The 24,413-nt window shown below is 45.2% G+C and overlaps 1 protein-coding gene across 3 annotated transcripts in view; it reads right to left on the reverse strand.

Annotated features, from left to right (window-relative positions):
* INSR (insulin receptor) overlaps positions 1-24,413 on the reverse strand; it is a 112,947-nt gene that overhangs the window by 80,259 nt on the left and 8,275 nt on the right. For 2 of the 3 annotated variants that reach the window (XM_028499946.2, XM_028499939.2), the window contains exon 2: positions 13,796-14,347. In XM_028499946.2, coding sequence (XP_028355747.1) covers positions 13,796-14,347 — 552 coding nt within the window. Of the gene's footprint in view, positions 1-13,795; positions 14,348-18,553; positions 18,659-24,413 lie in introns of those variants that run through there. The other variant, XM_028499953.2, reaches the window with a different exon arrangement.

Consider the following 24,413-nt stretch of genomic DNA (forward strand, 5'->3'; position numbering starts at 1 on the left):
AGTTGACTGAAGTTAGATCATCCTTCCATCCTCCACCTGGGTGGGGGCTTTAGTTCCTGCAGAACTCAAAGGTATATTATTATGTATATAATACATATACATAATATGTATGTATATAATGAGGAACCAGGACCCTGCCCTAAGGCTGCACTATTGTTTCTTGACTGCTCCTCCCTTGTTTCTGCATTCCCTCCCTTAAGATCATTAATTACTGGGCGTTCCCTGGTGGTCTAGTGATTAGGATTCCAGGCTTTCACTGCTGTGGCCCAGGTTCAATCCCTGGTCGGGGGAACTGAGATACCGCAAGCTGCGCGGCCAAAAAAAAAAAAAAAAAAATTATTAATTACTGAGACCTATTCAAGGCAAGCATTACAGCTGGGTTTAAATCACAAAAGGGCTTAGGCCAAAATGTGTTCTCTTATGTCAAGAAAGCCATCCCTGGTTCTCTTTGTCCAGGGACCCCCTACCCTATCTGCTTACAAAACAATGCCATGCTACACTTATTCAGCTAACAAGAACAGGTTCTGAAGAACTGATTACCATTGTCCACTCCCGGCTGGCTAGACCCCTTTCTAGAGCTACTTCACGGAGTCAGGAAAAACTCAGACATTCGTTTACCTCTGTATAGGCGACATTTGCACTTTTCATCAAGGGGAAAAGAATTGATGTCATTTTCTGACTTCTTTGATTCTGAATTTGTAACTCTTATGAACTGGGTCTATGTTAGCTTCCTTCATCCTTCCTTCCAAGACCTTGGGGCCAACATGCCAACATACCCTTCACTTTAGGTCCCACATCTCCTATTTTTCATTCTACCAAATGCCCACTGCTGTTATTTGCATTCCCCAATAGGAGATACTACAGCATAAATATAACCCTCCCAGTGGCCAGGAGTCCTCAAATCAAGTCAGGCAGTGCACCAGGCCTGTGGGTCACAAAGACATCCTTTCAAAACTGTGAAAATCCGTGAAGAATTATGCCCTCATCTGAACCACATGGGCCTCTTTAAGACAATTCTCCAACTTTTTCTCCATCAAACTCATCCCTACATGGGACATCTTTCCTTTCTCAGATTCACCTACTGTTTTACTTCTGACCTGTCGTCTCTCAAGGTCTTCTGACTATGCTGTCTTCTGTACAACCACGAATCCTGAGGTCAACTTCTTGGTGTTTTTTTTTTTTTTTCTCACCCTTGTAAAATTCCTCTGCAAATAACCTTCATACCTCCCTCGCTTATAAAAATAATTTTCTTAGCAAAACTTGCCTTGGTAAAGAACACAGAGTTTTGTTACAAAGTTCAGTCTGTGCCTTGTTTATCACAAACTGAAAAAGGAAGGCCAGTGAGTACTATTCGACTGCATAACAGGATTTTCAGATTTTTGAAAAAGAAAAAAATAATGATTGAAGAGCACACCACCACCCATAGCCATGCTCCAGAGAAGAAGTGGCCAAAATGATCACCTCTCAAAATGGTCTGTTGCAAATAATGCTGGGGTGGGGGTGAGGCAGATGTTAAATAAAGCCCACTGAAGGAACAGAACCTGAGTCTGACCCTGGTTCTGGGTCCAGAGGACAGAGGACCATGCGACCCTGGTTCTGGGTCCAGAGGACAGAGGACCATGCGACCCTGGTTCTGGGTCCAGAGGACAGAGGACCATGCGACCCTGGTTCTGGGTCCAGAGGACAGAGGACCATGCGACCCTGGTTCTGGGTCCAGAGGACAGAGGACCATGCCGAACTGTGCCATGAGAGAGCAGTCAGCAACGTTCACACTGGGGGACATGCCCCACATGGAACGCCCAGTTCTCCTACAGGAAGAAGGGAAAGAAAAGAAAGGGATGGAGGGGGACCCTGTAGACAAGGGTTTTCACCCTCAGCACTATGACATCTGGTCCTGGATCATTCTAGGCGGTAAGGGCTTTCTCTGCATTGTAGGGTTTGAGCGGCATCCCTGGTCTCCACCCACTCGATGCCAGTAGCACCCACCCCCCCAAAACTTGTGACATCCAAAAATATCTCTAGACATTGCAGATGTACTGGGGTGGGGGGAGAAAAATCACCAAGGGAATCACTGCTGTAGGCCCAAAGAGATATATCCGTTTTTTTTAATGGTCAAGACTAAACCATATCGTCTAGAGAGTCACATAGTCGAGTGATAAAACTATACAGAAAGAAAGAAATGACCAGTAGAAGGGTCAGGACAGTGACCATTTTAGGGAGAGAGAGGGGGCTGTGTCTGGGATGGGAACCACGGTAGGGCCTCTGGAGACAGGATTGCTGGCAAAGTACTATTGCTCAACTGGGGGAGGTGAGTTATAAGGTTGTTTGCTTTAAAGAAATTCATTAGGCTGTACATTTGGTTTGTGTGGTTTTCTGAGTCTGTGTGTTCTTTGATAATAAAATGTTTATTTATTTCTTTCTTTGGTTGCACCGGGTCTTAGTTACACCACGTGGGATCTTGGTTGCCAAGTGCAGGATCTTTAGTTGCAGCATGCAAACTCTTAGTTGTGGCATGCAGGATCTAGTTCCCTGACCAGGGATTGAACCCAGGCCCCCTGCACTGGGAGCATGGAGTCTTAGCCACTGGACCACCAGGGAAGTCCCGAAAATGTTTTTTTAAAAAAATAAAACCAAAAGCAAAAAAAAAAAGGAAGAAAGGAAAAGAAAGAAACCTTGACTCTATACAAGAACATAGAACATACTTAAACATAGTACTACCAAATGACCCAGCAATTCTGCTCCTAGATATATCCCCCCAAGAGAATTGAAAAGAAGTATTCAAACAAATGTTCGTAGCAGCCCTATTCACAATAGCCAAAAGGTGGAAATAACTCAAATGTCTGTCAGTCGGTAAATGGATAAACAAGACATGGTATATCCATACAATGGAGTATTACTCAGCAAGAAAAAGGCATAAAGTCCTGGTATATGCTACAATGTGGCTAAAGCTCCAAACCACAGGTAGTGAAAGACTCAAGATGTAAAAGGCCACATGTTGTATGATTCCATTTATATGAAACATGCAGAACAGGTAAATCCACAGAGACAGAAAGTAGATTAACGGTTGCCAGGGGCTGGTGGGAGGGGGAATGCGGGTGACTGCTAAAAGCACAGAATTTCTTTGTGGGGGTGATGGAAAGTTCTGGAACTAGATAGTGGTGATGATTGCACAGCACGGCTTATGTGCTAAATGTCACTAATAGTAAATCTTATGTGTATTTTACCACAGTGAAAAAGATTGTTTTTAAAGAAAAGAAATCTTGACTGCTTCAGGTCAAGCCTGCTTTGCATATCTCCTGCTATGATATCCGATTTCTCTGCACACATGAAAACCTTAACCTTGTCACCACTAATGAGATACCTGTGTCAAGAGTCCTGTTTGCTTGCGGACAAACGCTGCAAGTAGTCGATAAACAATGCTGGTGCTGCACACACTGGGTGCCAATGTGACTAGGTGCCAGGGCTTGAAACCCTGTCCTTATAAGAGCTTCCAAAGAAAACAGTTTCTTCCATAGGCGAGCACTTGGAAACACTCCACAGGTATAGCCTGTCCATCAAACTCCCTTCCTAGACTGCAGCCATCATTCAAGACCCAAGACCCTCCTTGATGGGACAAAAAAGCAAAAAAACTTGTATAATAAAAAGGTCAAATGATCCTTTACCCAAAACCCTCCAGGCATTTGACAGCTGTGGGCTTTATCTACCAGCTGCCCCTCCAGAGCCAATTTGCTGACCATACTTCATCCTGTGCCTCTGTGTCCTGTGACTTGAGTCTGGGTTGGGAGATCTCAGTCCACTTCCTAAACCTGGAATTGGAGGAAAGTAGCCCAATCTACTGCTACTCAGATGGCCCCACCCTGACAGACAACAGGGTCCCAGAGGAAAGCAATTATTTTTGTTTGTTTCCCACTCTTGACATTATTTATCTCTAAGTGTAAGCAGACATTTAGCCTGAGCTAGCAAAGACTCTAAGTCCAAGACAAAGAGAGGGGAGAGGGGGGAGGGGAGGTGAGGAGATTGAGGAGAGAGGGGAGAGGAGATAAAGGATACAATTTTCAAACCCCACCACCCACATCAGTTCTCTTTTACTGGGAAAGGGAATGTTCTATCAGGCACAGGTGTGTGGAGAGAGAAGTATTGACCACAAAGAGCACCTGGCTCCCAGCCTGACAGAAGCTGAGGTCCACAGGACCTCCCTGGGGCATTTCAGGTGTTCAGCCACAAAGAACAGATTTTAATTCTGACAAAGGGTCTGGTGTCACAGTGGGAAATAACTGGTCAATGAATTTCATCAAGTAGGAGGGAGAAAAAGAAAAACTCGTCAGACCAGTTACCAAGTTACCAGACAGCCACATTTCCATAATTAAGTATTTAACCCCACCCTACCTTCTTCCAAAGGATTGGGTCGATTTATTTCTCTAAGTGAAAAGGTAGCTAAATGGGTATCCCTAAGTCTCCTCCAGGAAGCCAAGCACTTGTTAGAATTGTAAGTCTGTACTTTCACGAATAAATTTTTGGATAGTACTGTCCCCAAGATGCCACGTGACTATGAGGCTAACTGGTCTACCATTCTTCAGTGCATTCATGAACCTACTGAAACACTTTCTGCCTACCTAGCTTATTTCCTTATAGTTATTTCTTTGACTTTGTCCCAGACTCAGCAAGGACTTTGGGGTCCCAGCAACATACCTGGCTCAGCACAACTGTCCACTCAATATCAGTGGAAACAACACATCCTGAATATAGCCCCAAATGTAACCTCTGTGATCATTCCATCACACCTGCAGGTAAACTTCTGGCACTCAGAGCACACGATGGCACAAGCCTCTCTTCACAGCATGAGGCAACCTCCTTACTCTTGCCCACAAGACCTCTGTGTTTTTGTCACTGCCTTTCCACCCATCTGGAACACCCTTCCCCCTTACCCTCTTTCTAAGCATCATTTGCCACCCAAACCAAACCACATCTCTTCAACCACTCCAATCTGAGACAATCTCTCTCCTACAGATGCCCGTGACAACTTATCATCAATCTTGGGGAAGGTAGGGGAGGCTCAGAAACGTAGTCTCTAGAGCTCTTGTTCTTTCCTGCTATACAAAATCTAATCATCTCCAAAAATAAAGTTCATTTAAAGAATTCCAGGGACTTCCCTGGTGGCACCGTGGTTAAGAATCCGCCTGCCAATTCAGGGGACAGGGGTTCGATCCCTGGTCCAGGAAGATCCCACATCCTGCGGAGCAACTAAGCCCGTGTGCCACAACTACTGAGCCTGCGCTCTAGAGCCCGCAAGCCACAACTACTGAGCCCACGCGCCTAGAGTCCATGCTCCGCGACAAGAGAAGCCACTGCAATGAGAAGCCCACGCACAACAACCAAGAGTAGCCCCCGCTTGCCTCAACTAGAGAAAGCCCGCGCACAGCAACGAAGACCCAAAGCAGCCGAAAATAAATAAATAAATAAATTTTTAAAATTCCAGGGCATTCCCTGGCGGTCTAGTGATTAGGACTCCACACTTCCCCTGCAGGGCACGGGTTCGATCGCCGGTCGGGGAACTAAGATCCCGCAAGCCACGCGGTGTGGCCCAAAATTAAAATTATACAACAGAAATTTAAAATACCAATCATCTCAGTGATAAAGAAGTTACGAAGACCACAGAATTTTTTCAGGATAGTTCTTTTAATTCTCTCCTAGATTTTTAAAGAGATCTTTGACAAAACAAAAAGGAATAAATATGAATGAAACACTCAAACAGCCCACTGTACTACATGATCTACCATCTTTTTTTCTAATTGTTGTTATTATTCAAGATCCCATGCACATGTTGGACTTTTCTGTTTTCTGCATGGACTACAATGGCATAGCCACAAAGGAATTTAATTTATCAATATTCTGCTGTGTTATCTAGAAAACATGATGATTTTCAGGTACCCCAGCACCAAATATGTCTAGAACCAGCAGTCTGATGACTCAGTGGAAAGAGGGGGTTCTATCTTGCCTTGACATCTCCTGCTGGCTGGGCTCACTCAGATGGTTAATTCATTCCTGCCTTTTACCTCCCCAGACACACTGAGAGGTCCTGAGGGGCAAGAATGACACCTCATTCTTTGCAGTCCCCTCCACTCAATGTCAGCAAGGACCAGAAGGACTGTATTGGCCTGACACTGGGATATTTCCAACTTCCACTGAGAACAGTCTCTACCCCCAAAAGTCCCCCTCATCTTTACCAGGTGCACATTCAAGAACAGATGCTGGCACATTTTTTTTTCTTTAAAGAGCCATATAACCTCTGTTACTACAGCAGCCACGGGCAAGACGTAAATGAATAAAGCATGACTGTATTCCAACGAAACGTGATTTAGGGACACCAAAATGCTAATTGCATATAATTTTCACCTCTCACAAAATATTATTCTTTAGATTTTCCCTTCAACCTTTTTATTTTTTAAAATTGATTTTATTGAAGTATAGTTGATTTACAATGTTGTATTCGTTTCTGGTATACAGCCAAGTGATTCAGTTATACATATATATACATTCTTGCTCATATCCTTTTCCATTATGGTTTATCACAGGATATTGAATATAGTTCCCTGTGCTATACAGTAGGACCTTGTTGTTTATCCATTCTATATGTAATAGTTTTCATCTGCTAATCCCAAAGTCCCAATCCCTCCCTCCCTCCCCTCCCCTCCCCTCCCCCTTGGCAACCACAAGTCTGTTTTCTATGTCTGTCCCCTCAACCTTTTTAAAGTATAAAAAACATTCTTAGCTCACGGGCCATACAAAAATGCTGAAGGGCTGAATTTGGCCCGTGGGTCGTAGTTTGCTGACTGGTCAAGGGCTTTAGACCTGACAAGCCTGAGATCAAACCATTTCCCAGCAAGGTCTCCTAGAGTAAGTTTCTTAATTACTATCCAAGCCTGAGTGTTCCCTTCTGCAAAATGGGAATAACATCTTCTCATAGACTATGGTGAGCATTCTATGAGGCAGAGCTTGTCAAATTCTTAGCACAGGGCTTAGCACATAGTAAGTGCTCAATAAGCATTAGCTAGTAATAAGTGGTCAAAGATGTCATTGTTTATCTACATGACAAGTCCTGGGGACACAACAATCAATGCCATGGTCCCTGTGTTCAAGAGAACTTAGTCTGATGGAGGAGGCAGCTAACTTAAGCCAGGATGAAAGAAGATACCCAGATGGCCAAGAGGTCCAGGAAAGGATGCTCAACATCACAATTCATTAGAGAAATGCAAGTCAAAACTACAATGAGGTACCACCTCACACCCATCAGAATGACCATCATCAAAAAGTCTACAAACAACAAATGCTGGAGAGGGTGTGGAGAAAGGGGAACCCTCCTACACTGGGGGTGGGAACGGAGAACCATATGGCGGTTTCTTAAAAAAACTAAAAATAGAACTACCATATGATCCAGCAATCCCACTCTTGGGCCTATATCTGGAGAAAACCATAATTCGAAAAGATACAGGTACCCCAATGTTCATTGCAGCACTATTTACAATAGCCAGGACACGGAAGCAACCTAAATGTCCACTGACAGACGAATGGATAAAGAAGATGTGGTACATATATACAATGGAATATTACTCAGCCATTAAAAAGAACGAAATAATGCCATTTGCAGTGGCATGGATGGACCTAGAGATCGTCATACTGAGTGAAAGTCAGAGAGAGAAGAACAAATATTATACGATATTGGGCTTCCCTGGTGGCGCAGTGGTTAAGAATTTGCCTGCCAATGCAGGGGACATGGGTTCGAGCCCTGGTCTGGAAAGATCCCACATGCTGCGGAGCAACTAAGCCTGCGAGCCACAACTACTGAGCCCATGTGCCGCAACTACTGAAGCCCGCGTGCCTAGAGCCTGTGCTCCGCAACAAGAGAAACCACCACAATGAGAAACCCGCGCACCGCAATGAAGAGTAGCCCCTGCTCACCGCAACTAGAGAAAGCCCGCGCGCAGCAACGAAGACCCAATGCAGCTAAAAATAAATAAATAAATTTTTAAAATATATATTATATGATATTGCTTATATGTGGAATCCAATAAAATGCTACAAATGAACCTATCTACAAAACAGAAATAGAGTCACAAATGTAGAAAATTTATGTTTACCAAGGGGTAAGGGTGGGAGGGATAAATTGGGAGATTAGGATTGACATATACACACTACTATATATAAAATAGATAACTAATAAGAACTACTGTATAGCCAGGGAACTCCACTCAGTACTCTGTAATGACCTCTATGGGAACAGAATCCAGAAAAGAGTGGATACACGTATATGTATAACTGATTCACTTTGCTATACAGCAGAAGCTAACACAACATGGTAAATCAACTAGACTCCAATAAAAATTAATTTTTAAAAAAAAGAAAAAGAGGGGATGAGAAGGGCTATAGGAAAAAGCAGCCAGAATGTTGGGAGGGGCAAATTCTAGGGCATCTCCCCACCCCAGCTTTCTTTGTTCTCTGCAGTTCCCCAACTTTCCACAATGAGCCAGGAAAGCACAACGGTTAAGAGCTCAGATTCTGAGCCAGAATACCTGGGTTTGGGGTTCAAATCCCAGCTCTACTACTTACTAGCGATGTGACCCTGGGCAAGTGGCTTAACCTCCTGGGGCCTCCAGGACCTCATCTGCAAGGAGGAATTGCTGGGAGAACTTGCTGCAGTATGTTAAGCAAAGCACTTAGAACAGTATCTGGCAGAAAACAAGCATTCACTGTCGAGAAGATTCTGATTATTACAGTACCAAAGGCAAAGTTAAAAAAAAAAATGGAAGGGGAAAACAGTTGCAATCTGAAGCTCAAACCTCTGTCTAAAAGCAAACCCTTCAAGAGAGAATGTATGTGCACTTAAATAGGTAGTGTTTAATATAAATAGAGCACCTCAGCTTTCAGAGACTCTGAAATATGGATGGAAACTCAAACTCAGGAAGGAGAGACTCGCCTCCCTCTGCCTCCTGCTCCTGCTGTATGTGGCATCAAGGACCAGTTTCCTGGCACCCATCGTACCCCAGACTCACCCACCCCTCTGACTGGCAGAGAGCAGCTGGGGTGGCCTCCCAGGAAAAAAAAAAATGCCAGTGGGTTTGGCTGGGGCAGCTGGTCAAGCAAGCCCTGTGGTTTCTGGTCCCCCCCCAACCCCACCAAAAGCCCAGAGCTTGGGGTCCCCAGAGCCTCGGAAGCTGAGGCACCAGGTAAGCAGAGTGATCTTCCCTCTGGGGCCATAGGTCCAAGCACCCAGCTCTCATCAGCAGGTCACACGGTGGGCTTTCCTCTGCCTGCCCCAAGACAAAAGTCAGAAATGGAGCCAAGCTTTGGCAGACACTTACCCAGTGGCTGGTCTGCCCAGAAAGGGTGGTGGACTCATGGTGTCTAGGAGAAGCTTCCAGAAAATTCACAAAGTGTCAGGGGCTAGGATAAGTGTACCCCGTGCATCATTTCATTTAGCCCCCAAAACTGCAACCCTGACAAGCAGGTGCCATAATTATCCTCACTCTTCAGATGGAGAAACATTCGTTTGGTCCAGCTCATGAGCCATGACCAGCAAAACAGGACTCGGAACAATTCTCGTAACCACTTGGAAACGGGTCCAGTGAGGCTGACCTTCGGGTCTTTATGACACACCTATGTGGGGGGAGGGGAGATATTGTCTGAAGACGAGTTTAGGGCTCCATCCCATGCTTTCACCCACAGATCCCCCTCTTGTAACTCTTCCTACAAGTGCATTCAGTCACATATTCAATGTCTGTATTTGCCATCAGAAGGTCCTCTCTAAGGAGGCAGGGGCTTGTCCCTACTGTGGCCCTGAGGACCTCAATACCTGGCACATAGCAGGTTCACAATAAACACATTTTGTGATCCAGCTCACAAAGACTCCATCTCCACCCTGCCCATCCAAGGCTCCTTGCATTTGGCCTCCATTGGCATCTCCACCGCAAATATGTAGACAGAGTGATGGGGAAGAAGCATCTCAAGACACACACCACAGTGACTTTCCTTTAAATACTTTAACCACTGAGAACCTTCTTTTTCTTTCTCTGCCAAAAGCAGCATTGTTTGGGGATCAGGTGGAAAAAGGGACATTTTAGAGAATGTTTAAACTGGGCTCAGAGGACAACCCAACACCTTCATCCCAAATGCTGACCAGACCTTAGATGTTTCCAGAACCTGGCAATCATGCAAGAAAACGGCTCAAGGAGCTGTTGGGGAGGATTCTAGGGGAATTGAGGACTTGCTGGATAGTTTTCACAGGTCTGTGTCTGTTGCCCAAGACAGGGAGGTATCTTCTAAAGGCTCATTTCGGTCTGTTTAGCATTCAAAAATCCCATGAAATGGTGTGTAAGCCTTCCAAAGCCACAGCAACAAAGAAACATAAGCATTTTAAAAGCCAGAAATGTACACCCAGGTTCATAGCAGCATTATTCATGATAACCAAAAGGTGGAAACAACCCAAGTGTCCATCGATAGAAGAATGGATAAACAAAATGTGGTCCATCCATACAATGAATGGCATATTATTCAGCCCTAAAAAGGAAGGAAATTCTGACACCTGCTACAACATGGATGAACCTTGAGAATATTATATTCAGTGAAATAAGCCAGACACAAAAGGACAAATACTACATGACTCCACTTATACGAGGTCCCTAGAGAAGTCAAATCCATAGAGACAGAAAGTAGGATGGTGGGGGCCAGGGTCCGGGGGAGGAGATGGGGAGTCAGTGTTTCATGGGGACAGTTTCAGTTTGGGAAGATGAGAAAGTTCTGGAGATGATGGTGGGGATGGTTGCACGACAGTGTGAATGTACTTAATGCCACTGAGCTGTGTATTTCAAATGGTTAAGATGGTAAACTTTATGTTATGTGTATTTTACCACTATTAAAGAAATTGAAGGGGAAAAAAGCCTGAGCCGAGTTGTACTTGATAGACAAGAGTGTAGGTTCAAAAAACAATCATTTCTTGACATCTGTGACCAGGACAGGACAATGCTTCCCCTGGTGTCAGGGGACACCACCACTGATTACAAACCAGGAGCAAACATCGATGCCAGATGCCAGGAACAGGTATCCGGCAGGTCTCCGCCACAGCCGTACTTACAGAGCCACACCTTCTCCAGTGATGAAACCCCCACTGCTGGCAAAACAAGCCCTGCTCTCAAAAGCACAAGATAAAAAATTTAAAAAATAAAAAAACCTGCTCAAAACATCAGGGACATTTTTGCAGATAATACCATCGTGGATATTTTGACTAAAATGAGTACAGAAATAAATCCACAGAGGAATGTCTTAAATTATATCTCAAGATATGTAAGCCTGGAGCATTTCAAACAAGAACCTGAATTTGGAAAACGGAACATTGAGATAAAAGACTATTCACTGTTTTCCCTGGTACCCCAGCTAGAAGTAGCTCACCCGTCCTTAAACAGAGGGGGGCACCCACACACACAACACAACACACACACACACACACACAAACACACACACTCACACACAATTTTTGTGTCTCAGATGCGGTGCAAACCCCAGCCATCTTTTCTTAGCTGTGTGGCTTTAGGCAAGTTAAGTAACCTCTCTGGTCTCTAAAACAAAGATAACGGAGCTCCCCTTGCAGCTGTGTGTCCTCGTAACATGGTAGGTCCTACACAGCCTCTCCTCCCCTCACCATCAGAGAACACCACCCCCTCACCTCCAAATTCATCTGGATGGTCTCTCCCACCGAACTTATTCACCCACACCCCGACCCCCACCCCCACCTCGAAGTCTCCCTGTTCTACGAAATTCCAAACCCACGGGTGGTCCTCTACTTCAGCCAAGACTCTGCCCCAGCTTTGATCCTTCTTCTTGGTCATAGCTTGGCTTCTCTGTGTCCCTGACCTACCGACGTTCTCAAGATTTTTCCACAATATAATAATCATCGTTCCCTCCTGTATCTACAAACCACCAGATTCTCTTTTCCTTCACCAACCAACCTCTCAAAAGAGAGGTCTCCACTCTCTCACCTCCTGTTTCCTCCCTTCCAGCATTCACAGAATGGAAGGACTCCCTGGGGCTCGAAGGAGTCCTCCCTGCTGAGTCTATAGATTCTACTCAGGACTCACCCTGTGTGGCTTCCCCACAGCTTTGGGCTCAGGTGAGAAGACACTCCTTTCTCCCTTCCCTTATCTTTTGCGATACAACCCTTAAGCCCCACCCCCCACCCCCACCCCGCTCACTTTCTCCCGCCTCCATCTCACATTTGCTAAGTCTTCCCAGGGAATTTCACAACGTGTGAAAAGAGTCAATAAAACAATAAACAAGTAACGAGTGTGTGTGTGGAACTAGACTTCCTGGATATCAAAACTTTATAAAACTATACGTATTAGAACAGTAACAGCCCCGGTGCAAGGAAAGGCAGACATATTTATGGATACCCAGAAACAGACCCCAAATCAATGACGAACAGGTAAATTTCTGCAATACCTGGGGTTGAGACTCCAACTAGTTATTTGGGGGGAAATGGATACCCCTTTGAATCATGCACACAAACAGGTCCCAAATGCCCAGGACAAAAATTTTTTTAATGATAATAATTAAAGTTAAGATAGAAAAATTTGGAGGAAAAAAACGTTCATTTTATGGATAGAAAGCGACTTTCTAAGCATAAAATAATGAGAGGCATGCAAAAACCCAGCTCTGAACTCCATAAACATGTTAAGCTTCTCTGGCAACTGACAGCCAGAGGATATTCATCAAAAGCACCTGAACAAAAACACCTGAAAACATAACTGGCAAAGAGTTAACAGTCTTCGCTATGAAAACAACATGCAGATTAACACTTCAAAAACCACTAAGGTACTAAAAGATAAATGGACAAAGGATATGAACAGGAAGAGAAAACCCAAATGATAAATAAACATGTTTTAAAAGGTTCAACCCTGATAGCAATCAAAGAAATGCAAATAGAAACAATGACAACACTCCAGCTCCTCCTTCCAGTAAATTATGAAAGATTTTTCAAACAACACTCAAAGCTAGCCAAGGTGTTCCCTCTCAGCCAATGCTAGGAGGAGTGCCCGTTGGTACGTTTCCGGAAAGCCATTTGGCAATCGGTATCAAGAAACTTTGACCCAGAAATTTCACTTCTGGAAAAGCAAAACCCGAAGGAAAAAAAAAATGTTCGATAAAGCTTCGACACCAAAATGCTCATCCCTCTTTGTGGAAACTAGAAATAATCTAAATGCCCAACGACAGAGAAAGTTAACTAAATTCAGACACAACAGAGCCACTAGCAGGAAGTATCCCCCAATAACTGTGAAATAAGGATGTTTTGCTTTTATCCTTTACACAGTTCTTTTTCCAAATGTCTACCACAAGCAGTCATACTTCTAGAATCAGATAAGAAATACATTTGTTTTTGTTTTGTTTTGTTTTGTTTTTGACAATAAAGCCCATTCTCATCTGATCTCTCAAGCAAGAGGAACATTCAACCGTCTAGCTCAGGAGTTGGCAAAATCTGGCCCAACGCTTGGTTTTGTAAATAAAGTTTTATTGAAACACAGCCACGCCCACTTGTTTATTGCACCTCCTTGCAGGGTGGCTGCTTTCCCGCTCCAATGGCAGGGCTGAGTAGTTGCAACGGAGACCATACAGACCGCAAAGTTTAAAGTATTTAACATCTGAGTCTTTGCAAAAAAGGTTTGCCACCCCCTGAGCTAGTGAATGTCTCCAGCTTCTTCCTAATGAACAAGCCACGAGAAACGGCTTAGAACCCCCGAGAACCTCAACGTACCTTTCTGGCAGTGGCTGTGCGTCCAACACCGCTCCACAAATTGCCCGTTGATGACGGTGGCAGGGCAGTTGGTCTTGCCCTTCGCGGCGCCTGGACAGATGTCCCCACACTCCTCATTGTCGTCTTTGTTCAGCACGATGTAATTATCCTCCACGGAATCCAGGATGCGAGACCAGTCGATAGTGGCCAGGTAGCAGAGTTCATTGTTCTTCTCGATGCGGACGGAGCCCCGGGTGATGTTCATCAAGTTGTAGAGGCCGAGCTCCTTCAGGTGAACCATCTCGAAGATGACCAGCGCGTAGTTAAAGAAGAGGCGGGAGCCCCGGATGACCGTGAGGTTGGGGAACAGGTCCTTCAGGCTCTCCAGCCCGTAGACCCGGAAGAGCAGCAAGTAATCAGTGATCATGATGAGCTTGGGGAAACTGAGGTCTCGGAAGTCCTCAGGTCTCGTTTTGAACATCAATAGGATCTGCAAATGTCCTTCGATGACCGAGCAGTTGGCCAGCTCGTGCAGCCGGGTGAGGTTATTCCGGATATCCATGCCGGGGCACACTAGAAGGGCAAACAAGCGGAGAGCAAGACAGGTGAACAAACACCCCACGGATGGTTTATAAGAATCAGTGGCAGGGCCAGCCACATGGGCATGTGACCTGGGTCCCATGCCCGCTCAGAAGGGCCCTGCCCTTGGCTTAATGCTCTTCCGTCTTGAAATCCTTAATTATTTTTGAGTGAGGGGTCCCAAGGTTTCATTCTGAACTGGACCCTGTAAATTCTACAGCCAGCCCAGTTCAGTGGCTTTCTCTGTAAGGTATCTGTGTCTAAGTAATTACTCCTGAAAGGCAAATCATCATAATAATAATTCCTTTGGCAGTACCCATTAGAAGCCTTAAAAGCATCTCATCAAGTATGATGCAATGAAGACATTGGGATTACAGGGGATTGAGTAATGCAGCAGGTGCGGAAGGGGAAAGGGGAGCCGTCCCCAGTGAGTCGGTGTGGAAGATCTTCAGGAAATGGATTTATGGGGATAAAGGTGCCCACATCAGAAATGGGGCAAGGAGAGCTGACTTTGTTTTGTCAATTCGCCCACTTTCCTAACACTCCTTCCCAACCCGCCCTCCTAGCAGGCAGCCAAGTTCTAATTACCTTTTACTGGGGTGTGGCAAGGGCTTCCCAGAGTCTGATCTCCCCTGAACAAACACCCTGCACACCCATTCTCCTGCAGGTGGTCCCTCCCTTGCTCTGACACCCTCTATGTCTCCCCATGACCCTGCACTTTCCTCTCGTGGCCCTCAAGGTTCTGCCCCTCCATCCCCTGCACCATGTGAAACAGGCCTGCCCACTGCTCTCCAATTCCAAGGGGGCCTTCCAAGCCTTCCCTATAACATGACCTATGAAGAGGAATAAGTGAAATAATGCAGGCACCCAAGCAGTGGCTGGTACACAGTAAGTGCTCAATTAATGTCAGCTATTTTGTTGTTGTTTATTTCTCCCAAACATATCACGGTGTCACCTCTAGGCTCTGTGCCTTCATTCCCCTAGACCAGGGTGGGCAAATATTTTCTATAAGGGCTCAGATAGTAAATATGTTCAGCTTTGCAATCAGTCTCTGTTTAGACTACTCCACTCTGCCATTATAGCTCAAAAGCAGCCAGAGACAGTGAGTGGATATGGCTGTGTTCCAATAAAACTTTATTATAAAAGCAGGCTGTGGGTTGGTGTTTCCCCCTGGGGTGGTAGTTTGGCGACCCTTGCCTTAGTCCAACAAAGTCCAACAGAACTTCTGCAATGATAGAGATGTTCTATATAGGCACTGGCCACTATGGAAGCCACCAGCCATTTGTGGCTGTCTAGCACTTGAAATGCGACTGATATAAGACTGAAGAACTGAATATTTGATTTTACTTTAGATAGTGTAAACAGAAATAGACAAATGTAGCTAGTGGCTACTGGACTAAACAGGGTAGCCCTAGCCCCTTTGACTGTCAAAGTCCTTTATACCTTAGCTCCCTATTTTGAAATCCAGCTCATCATCCTTCAAGATCCAGTTCAAATGCCACCTCCTCCAGGAAGCCTTCTCTGATTTCCTTTCCTCTATATACTTATTTGGATCTTTCCCTCCTCCTGTGTTCCTTATATTGGAGTTAACATTCAGTAGAACTGAATTCTTTAGACAGCCTCTCCTTGCCAAAACACAAACACACACACATACACTCTCACTCAGAAATTGGGAGGCAGCTTCAAGGGGACCAGGATGGCAGTTCCAGCCCCACACACTCATGCCACCCAAGGCTGAGGCTCCCAGCTTCAGTCACATCAACAGCATCTACATACAGAGGTCTGGACAGGTACCACGCCACTGACACCTCCCAACAAGCTTTATCCGCACCCCACAGAAGGGAAAACTGGATCTCTAGGAGGCAAAGCCAATCAGCCAAGGACATACAACCCACCAGTAACATTCAGGGTTGCCAGATTTAGCAAATAAAAATGCAGGACGCCCAGTTAACTTTGAATTTCAGATAAGCAGCGAGTACATTTTAGGATAAGTATATCCCATGCAATGTTTGAGACATACTTATCCTTAAAAATTACTCATCGTTTGTGTTAAATTCAAATTTAACTTGGTGTCCTGTATTATATCTGGCAGTATACAGCTTAGACTCAGCCACAGGTCTGGGCTTCTCAAGCCTGAGCCTCACACTCTATGTTTTACAGACACACACACACACACACACACACACACACACACACACGAAATTGTGAAATTGATACAGGTACCAAGAACACCAGCCCACCATCCTCCCCAAGTTGTGTCAGAACCAAAATCAGATATGAATATGCATTCAAAGATTAACCAGCTGTTGGACATCCAGGAAATGTAAATCCAAACCACAATGATATCACTTCACTCCTACCAGGATGGCTAAAATTAAAAAGACAGACAATAACAAGTGTTGACGAGGATGTGGAGAAATCAGAACCCTCCTACATTACTGGTGGGAATGGAAAATGGTACAGCTGCTGTTGTGGAAAATAGACTAGAAGTCCCTCAAAAGGTTAAACAAAGAGTTACTATATAACCCAGCAACTTCACTCCCAGGTAGATACCCAAGAGAAATGAAAACATAGGTCCACACAGAAATGTGTGTACAAATGCCCATAGCATCATTATTCATGATAGCCAAAAAGTGGAAACAAGCCAAATGTCCATGAACTGACAAATGAATAAACAAAATGTGGCATGTCCACACAAAGGAAGATAATTCAGCAATAACGGGGAGAAGCACTGACACCTGCTACAACAGGGATGAACCTTGAAAACATCAGGCTCAGTAAAAGAAGCCAGTCACAAAAGACCACATGTGGTATGATTCCATTTACATGAAATGTCCAGAATAGGCAAATCCCTAGAAAGTAGATTAGTGGTTTCAAGGGGCTTGGAGAGGGGGAAATGAGGAGTGACAGCTAAAGAGTATGGGATTTCTTTGGGGGGTGATGAAAATGTTCTAAAATTGATTGTAGTGATGGTTGCCCAACTCTGTGAATATACTAATGTACTAAGAACCACTAAATTTAAACTTTAAATGGGTGAATCGTATGGTATTGAATTAGATCTCAATGAAGTTGTATTAAAAAATTAAATGACTATAACTGTAGGGGACAACAAAGAACTGCTTTTTTTTTTTTAATCTCCAATGACTCTAACTCAACTCATTAAAGCTGTATGTATCCCTATTAGTCTAAGACAATAGAGCAATTTACTGTGTGAACAGAAAATACCCAGAGGATGTTAGAGATGGTGCCAGCAGTAGATGTCAGACCTTGTACTGGCTTTTAATACCTCTGGGTGGGAACTGAAAGATGCTTCAGGTCCTCAGTAAGTGACACCTGGTTAATCACCACTCTACACACAGGTAGGGAAGGACCATGAGGATGGGGGCGGGGGGTCCTGGTGACAGCTAATAACAATTACCATGTAAGGCACTTGGGCATGTTCTGGCAGACACATTCTCTTGATGAATTTTCAGAATAATCCCAGAGGAGGTGGATAAACGAAATGTGGTCCATGCCCGTTTTTGTGATGAGCAAATCAAACTCACACAGGCTGAGTTTTAAGGGGTAATGCTAGGATTTCAACCCAGCAATTAAATGCAAATTTTATGCTTGAACTATGTTACAGTTTCTCCGTCTTTGTTCTTTAAAAACATACCAAATTAAGAAGCAGGTGAATCTGACTTAAATAAGGAAACAATGAAATAATGTTCATGCAGTGACAACCTGGAGGAAGCTTGTTAAAGACAGTTTCCTTCGTTCACTCCTTCAGCAACTATCTGCTGAGGACCTGTTTCTGCTGTTCCAAGGACTGGAAGTGCTTCAAGGAATAGGACAAGAGGGATAGGACAATGGGATAGGGAGATACATGTATACATATAGCTGATTCACTTCGTTATACAGCAGAAACTAACACAACATTGTAAAGCAATTATACTCCAATAAAGATGTTAAAAAAAGAAAAAAAGGAATAAGACAGAGGCTGCCCTGTATCTCACAGACTACTAGTTGCTATTAACTACCCAAATCAACTGAAAGTATAACTGAGGAGGATATCTCAGTTATTCAAGGACAGCTTCAGGCGCTAGAAGAGATAATGAAAATGAGCTATTTGACTAAGTCCAGGACAATCAAGGAGGGCTTCCCGGAGGAGGTAACACCAGGACTAAAACCTACGCAAACAGTGCAATAAGTTCTGCCTACTTCATTGGAAGGTCAAGAGATGTAGCTTGTCGCTGTAGGTCACAAGGGTGTGTAGGGCTTAGAGCAGCCTTATCCAATAGAAACATGATGCGAGCCACATAGAATTTTAATTTTTCTCTATAAAGGTAAAAAAGAAACAAGTTAAATTAAATATTCTTAATTTAACCTAATGTATCCCAAAACTTCACTTCAGCATGTAAGCAATACAAAAAAAAAATCTATGGGATTTTTTTCACACTATGCCTCCCAAATGCCACGTGTTTTATACACTTGCACCAGGTCTCAATTCAGATGCTAAATTTTTATCAGAAATACTCAATCTGTATATGCAGATTTCACAAAATGAATCACTGAAAAGGTAGGTTCTTTGTATCCCCAAGTTGTTCCAAGCAAAAGAGTTGTTCAATAACAGAATCAAGCATTGATTTTTTTGACATTTCAATCAACTAATGTTAAATAAGACTTTACATTCACATTTTTTACATTTAAAGGAATTAAAGTTAAATAAATGTAAAAATTTAGTTGCCCTGGCCACAATTTCAAGAGCACCATGTGGATAGTGGCCGCCATATTGGATGGCACAGCTATAGACCATTTCCATCAAAGCAGACCATTCTGTTGGACAGTGCTGGTCTAGAAGTTTCCCCTTGGCCAGAAGAATCCAAAAATTTTCCAGAAGACTGACATGAGAGCCATCTTGGAAAGTGTCCCCTCTCTCCTGGTTTTCTCTCTATCATGAAAACAGCAAAGAGGTACTAAGGATCTGGGAGAGAGGTATCTAGAAGATTCTGAAACTCCTTTACAATGCTAAGAGTTATACTTTCTGCTTTCAAGCCTGAATGTACTCATTCCTTAGTCTCGACATTCTTCAAACGCTCCCTGGTGACCTAACTGGGGCCACACGTTCCTCCCTGCATTCCTTCCAGTCTTAACAAACATGGCTTCTTCCAAAATTCAGGCATCCTGGCCAACAAGCCTCGGGTTCAGGTGTCAGGCCACCACCCACACCAGTTTCAGGGCATGCTAGAAACCCAACAGACCTGGCTTCCCACTCCAGCATGGGCACCTGCCAGCTGCATAATCCTGAGCCATAAGCTCAATTTCTGTGTGCCTCAGTTTCCTCACCTATAAATGATGATGATCGCATGATGAAAGGTATGAAGAACAGATGAGAACTGGGGTCTGGCCACGTGTATATATTAGTTCTCCACTCTAAGATACATGGAACCAATTCCCAGATTTATTCCCTTCATAAATTAGAACTTGGGCACACCGAGGTACCAGATCCCCTTAAGATTCTCCACCTGCCTGCAAGACTGGCTCTTAAAATTGACTTCAGCCAAGAAATCCCCTGGCGGTTCAGTGGTTAAGACTCTGCGCTCCCAGTGCAGGGGGCACGGGTTCGATCCTTGGCCGGGGAACTAAGATCCCACATGCCATGGGTTGCGGCCAAAAATAAAAAATAAAAATCGACTTCAGCCAGAGTGTGTGAGATGGATTCTGCTGGAAACTGCTGGAAATGCAAGGGCCGTAAATATCCCGAGAGTGCAGGCAACAGGCAAACTGTTGCCCAGAGAAATTTTCTAGAAGAGGAAAGAAATTGAGGCTCAGAGAGGAACATGTCCTCCTCAAGGTCACAAAGCAAGGAGGAGACAGACCTGGGATTTAAACCCAGTATATTAGTCTACCGGGGCCACCCTAACAAAGGACCACAGACCAGGTGGCTTAAACAAGATAAATTTATTTTCTCCCAATTCTGGAGGCTAGCAGTCTAAGATCAAGGTGTCAGCAGGATTGATTCCTTCTAAGGCCTCTCTCCTCGGCTTGTAGATGGCCGTCTTCTCCTTGTGTCCTCACGTGATCTTCCCTCAGTGTGTGTCTGTGTCCTCATCTCCTCTTATAAGGACAGCAGTCTTATTAGAGGCCACCCTAATGATCTCATTTTTACCTTGATTACCTCTTTAAAGACCCTATCTCCCAAGACGGTCACATTCTGAGGTGTTAGGGTTAGGACTTCAACACGTTAATTTGGGGGGGCGGGGACGCAATTCAGTCCATCACATAGGTCTCCAGGGCACCAGCACCTGTGCCCTCAGCCATCACACAGGGTTCCTCAAAGTGTGCTCTGTGGACCAACAGCATCAGAATCACCTGGGGTGGCGGGGGGTTGGGGGAGCAGGTGTATGTTAAAATGCAGATCCCTAGGCCCAGCTCTAAGCCAAATGAATCAGTATCTCTGGGAGCCAGGCCCAAGAATCTGCATTTTAAACAAGGTCCCCAAGGATATGATAGGGCCTCAAGTAGGACAGACGCACCGTCTACCCAACCTGGGCTACCTCTCCAGCAGGGGCTCTTTCCGGCTCCCATTCTTCTGCCCCACCCATTCCTCTGAGCACTTTGCCCCAGGATCAATGCCATCAGATGCCTTCTTTGGAGCTGTTGATTGTTGCTAGAGGGAACCGCATAAGCACGGTGCCCCCACGAATTTCAAAGAAAGCTAGACCCACACCCATTTATTCTACCTGAGTTCCTAGATGCTGTGTTTCAGAGCCACTTCTGACCTCAGTTCTTGTCTTGCTCAGCTTGGGCTCCAATAACCAGATGGTGGCCTCTCCCGTTGCGGAGCACAGGCTCCGGATGCGCAGGCTCAGCGGCCATGGCTCACGGGCCCAGCCGCTCCGCGGCACGTGGGATCTTCCCGGACCGGGGCACGAACCCGTGTTCCCCTGCATGGGCAGGCGGACTCCCAACCACTGCGCCTAGGGGAAGCCCTAGGGCCGTCCTCTTATGACCTCGTTTAACCTTAATTACCTTCTAAAAGCTCTCTCTCCAAATACAGTCACATTGGGGGTTAAGGTTTCAACCCATGAATGGGAAGGAGGGAGGTGGCCATTCAGACCACAGCAGTTCTTTTTCAGCCAAACCTTTTGCTCCTAACTTCAAGCCATCCTATCCTCTCCAGGACCTGCCCCCTCTGGGCTAGACTTTGCTTCCTGCTTTGGACAAATATGTATCAATTCCTTCTCCAACCCATACTTAGAGTATGGTTTCATTTCCCATGCAGTCAATGTTTCACTAGAATGCACCTCCAATGTGCAGACCAATGTCTATGGGGACCCAGACAGATATAACCCAGTCTGTACTGAAAGGGAAGGAGAATGGGGTAGATGATGAAGCCAGAGAGGGGAGGAAGGAAGTCTCTGACCCAGTTCCATAAGGAGGAAGCAGGCATCCATGGGTGAAAAGGGGGAAGAAGGGTGCTTGGGGCACAGGAAGCAAATGCAAGCACAGGAAGAAGAGGGAACCCCAAGGAACTGCAGTCATGAGCTTGGCGAAGGGAGATTGCACACCACACAGCGGAGGCCAGGCTCCACTGCCAGGGGAATGGACTGAGCTAGCAGCTATAGAAGGACCAAAGCAGGGAGTAGAAAGATCTCTCTGGCATCAGGGAAGAGAAGGTACTGGACGAGGCACTCTGGAACCACACCTACGGCGTGGCCTAGGGGGCCTACTATGGGGGTGGGTACAAGAAATTAGCATCGATGGGACCTGGTCCCCAGGGAGGTGGAGGAGAGGCGGAAGAAGTGAGGGTCCTTCCCCTCTTAGTGAACCTGGAGAGGACCAGATAGGACCAGTTTAGGGTGGCAAGGACAACAGGCTCAGTTTGGGGCATGTTGAGTCTGTAGCGGCTTTAGGATGCTCCCAGATGTGGGTCCAATAGGCACTAGGAAGATGTGGATCTGGAGCTTGGGAAAAGGGGCGGATCCTGGCAGAAGGGAGGACAGTAGGTGATAAAACCAGGAGGAGCAAAAGATGGAAGGGGGGGGTGTGCCTCTGGCGAGCACAATATTTAAGGCCAGGGAACCAGAGAGAGTTGACCAAAGACCCATAGTCATCCTGACACCAACACCTTCTACAAGCCTGTCTGAAAGCTCTGGAACATCTAGGCTAATTCCTCCAGTCAGTTCCATAGTTCTGTAATGCCAAAGGATGTCACACATCAAACCACAAGATTATAAGGGGCTTCCATGACATTTCAGGAGTCCTACCTCCTCGTGTATACGAATAAGGATGGACAGTGCCCACAGAAGACACCAGAAAGAAAACCAAGAGAAGTCTTGCAAGAACAAAAAAGTAGCAGACGTCTTCGATACAACGTAACTGGACATAACTAGGAAGGAACACCTCAGTGAGAATTCATCCCTTTTCTGATCTTCTGTAAGGAAACAGGATACATCTTTGAAAACAGATTAGCAGCAAGAAATCAAGAAAGGCCATCAGGGCTTCCCTGGAGGCGCTGGGCCTGCGCGTCCGGAGCCTGTGCTCTGCGACGGGAGAGGCCGCAGCAGTGAGAGGCCCGCGTACCGCAAAAAAAAAAAAAAAAAAAAAAGGCCATCAGAAAACAGGTGGAGCCCTGCCCTCTATCCCTTTGTGTCCAACCACTACCTTTTTCTGCACTGTTAACAAACACAGTTTTTGGAAAGTACCTATGTTTTCCACATTACCACAAAGGCATAGGAGAGAAGCAAGAATCTCCTGGTAACAGGCTGCTCTTCCTAAATACAAAACAGAAGCTAACCTATAAACCTGATGGGACACCACACCCTTAAGGAACTGAAAGAAAAACTCAGATTTGAAATCAAATTTTAATCCTAATCAATCTGCCGTGAACTCCAACTGTAACTCATATCCAGTCTGCACTGGGCAACACAGAACAGCAAATCTCGCTCTGCCAGAAACAAAATATGTTTCTAAACCCCTGAAAGCCACTGGGGCACTCCCTGGCACCAGGGTCAGAAGAACACAGGAGACCCCTCCTCAAGACACAGGCCAGGGGTTTTGTGCCATCTCATGAACTTTCCGAGAGGTAACCAAGGATTTGTGCCCAGATGAAAATACGACAAAAAGGGCGTACGCATTCAAAAAGGATTCTAGGGGCTTCCCTGGTGGCGCAGTGGTTGAGAGTCCGCCTGCCGATGCAGGGGACGAGGGTTCGCGCCCCGGTCCGGGAGGATCCCACGTGCCGCGGAGCGGCTGGGCCCGTGAGCCGTGGCCGCTGAGCCTGCGCGTCCGGAGCCTGTGCTCCGCGACGGGAGAGGCCACAACAGTGAGAGGCCCGCGTACCGCAAAAAAAAAAAAAAAAAAAAAAAAGGATTCTACACGGACACTGACAAACCCAATTTCACAAATTTTAAACCCCAGTGATAGGAAACCATCTACAGCAGATTCTCTTTGGTTATGGAAGCTATTTTCTACAATGTTCCCAAGAACACTAATTTGCAAATCCATCAGTACCATAACCTTGTTGTATGTGTGTTTCTGTTTAAAAACACCTTATTTAATATACATTGTTGATTCACTAAACACTATATAGTTCACGCCTGAGCAAAGCTTATCCAGCAAATGTATTTTCTCCGGAAGGTACATCACAGCCTTCTAGTGCTTAGGACCCTACACAGCACTTCAGAACTATGCATGCGGACCATGGTAAACAACAAAATCACCAACAAAAAGCACAAGAAAGTGGGAAAAACATGGCACTAAATACATCACAAAAAAGGACATTTTGGGGGAACCTTCCTACACTGTTGGTGGGGAATGTAAATTGGTGCAGCCACTATAGAAAACAGTGTGGAGGTTCCTTAAAAAACTAAAAATAGAGTTACCATATGACCCAGCAATCCCACTCTTGGGCATATACCTGGAGAAAACTCTAAATCAAAAAGATAAATGCACCCCAATGTTCATTGCAGCACTATTTACATTAGCCAAGACATGGAAACAACCTAAATGTCCATCGACAGATGAATGGATAAAGAAGATGTGGGGGCTTCCCTGGTGGCGCAGTGGTTGCGCGTCC

Source organism: Physeter macrocephalus, chromosome 2 (genome assembly GCF_002837175.3).
Source record: "Physeter macrocephalus isolate SW-GA chromosome 2, ASM283717v5, whole genome shotgun sequence".
Taxonomy (NCBI): Eukaryota; Metazoa; Chordata; class Mammalia; order Artiodactyla; family Physeteridae; genus Physeter; species Physeter macrocephalus.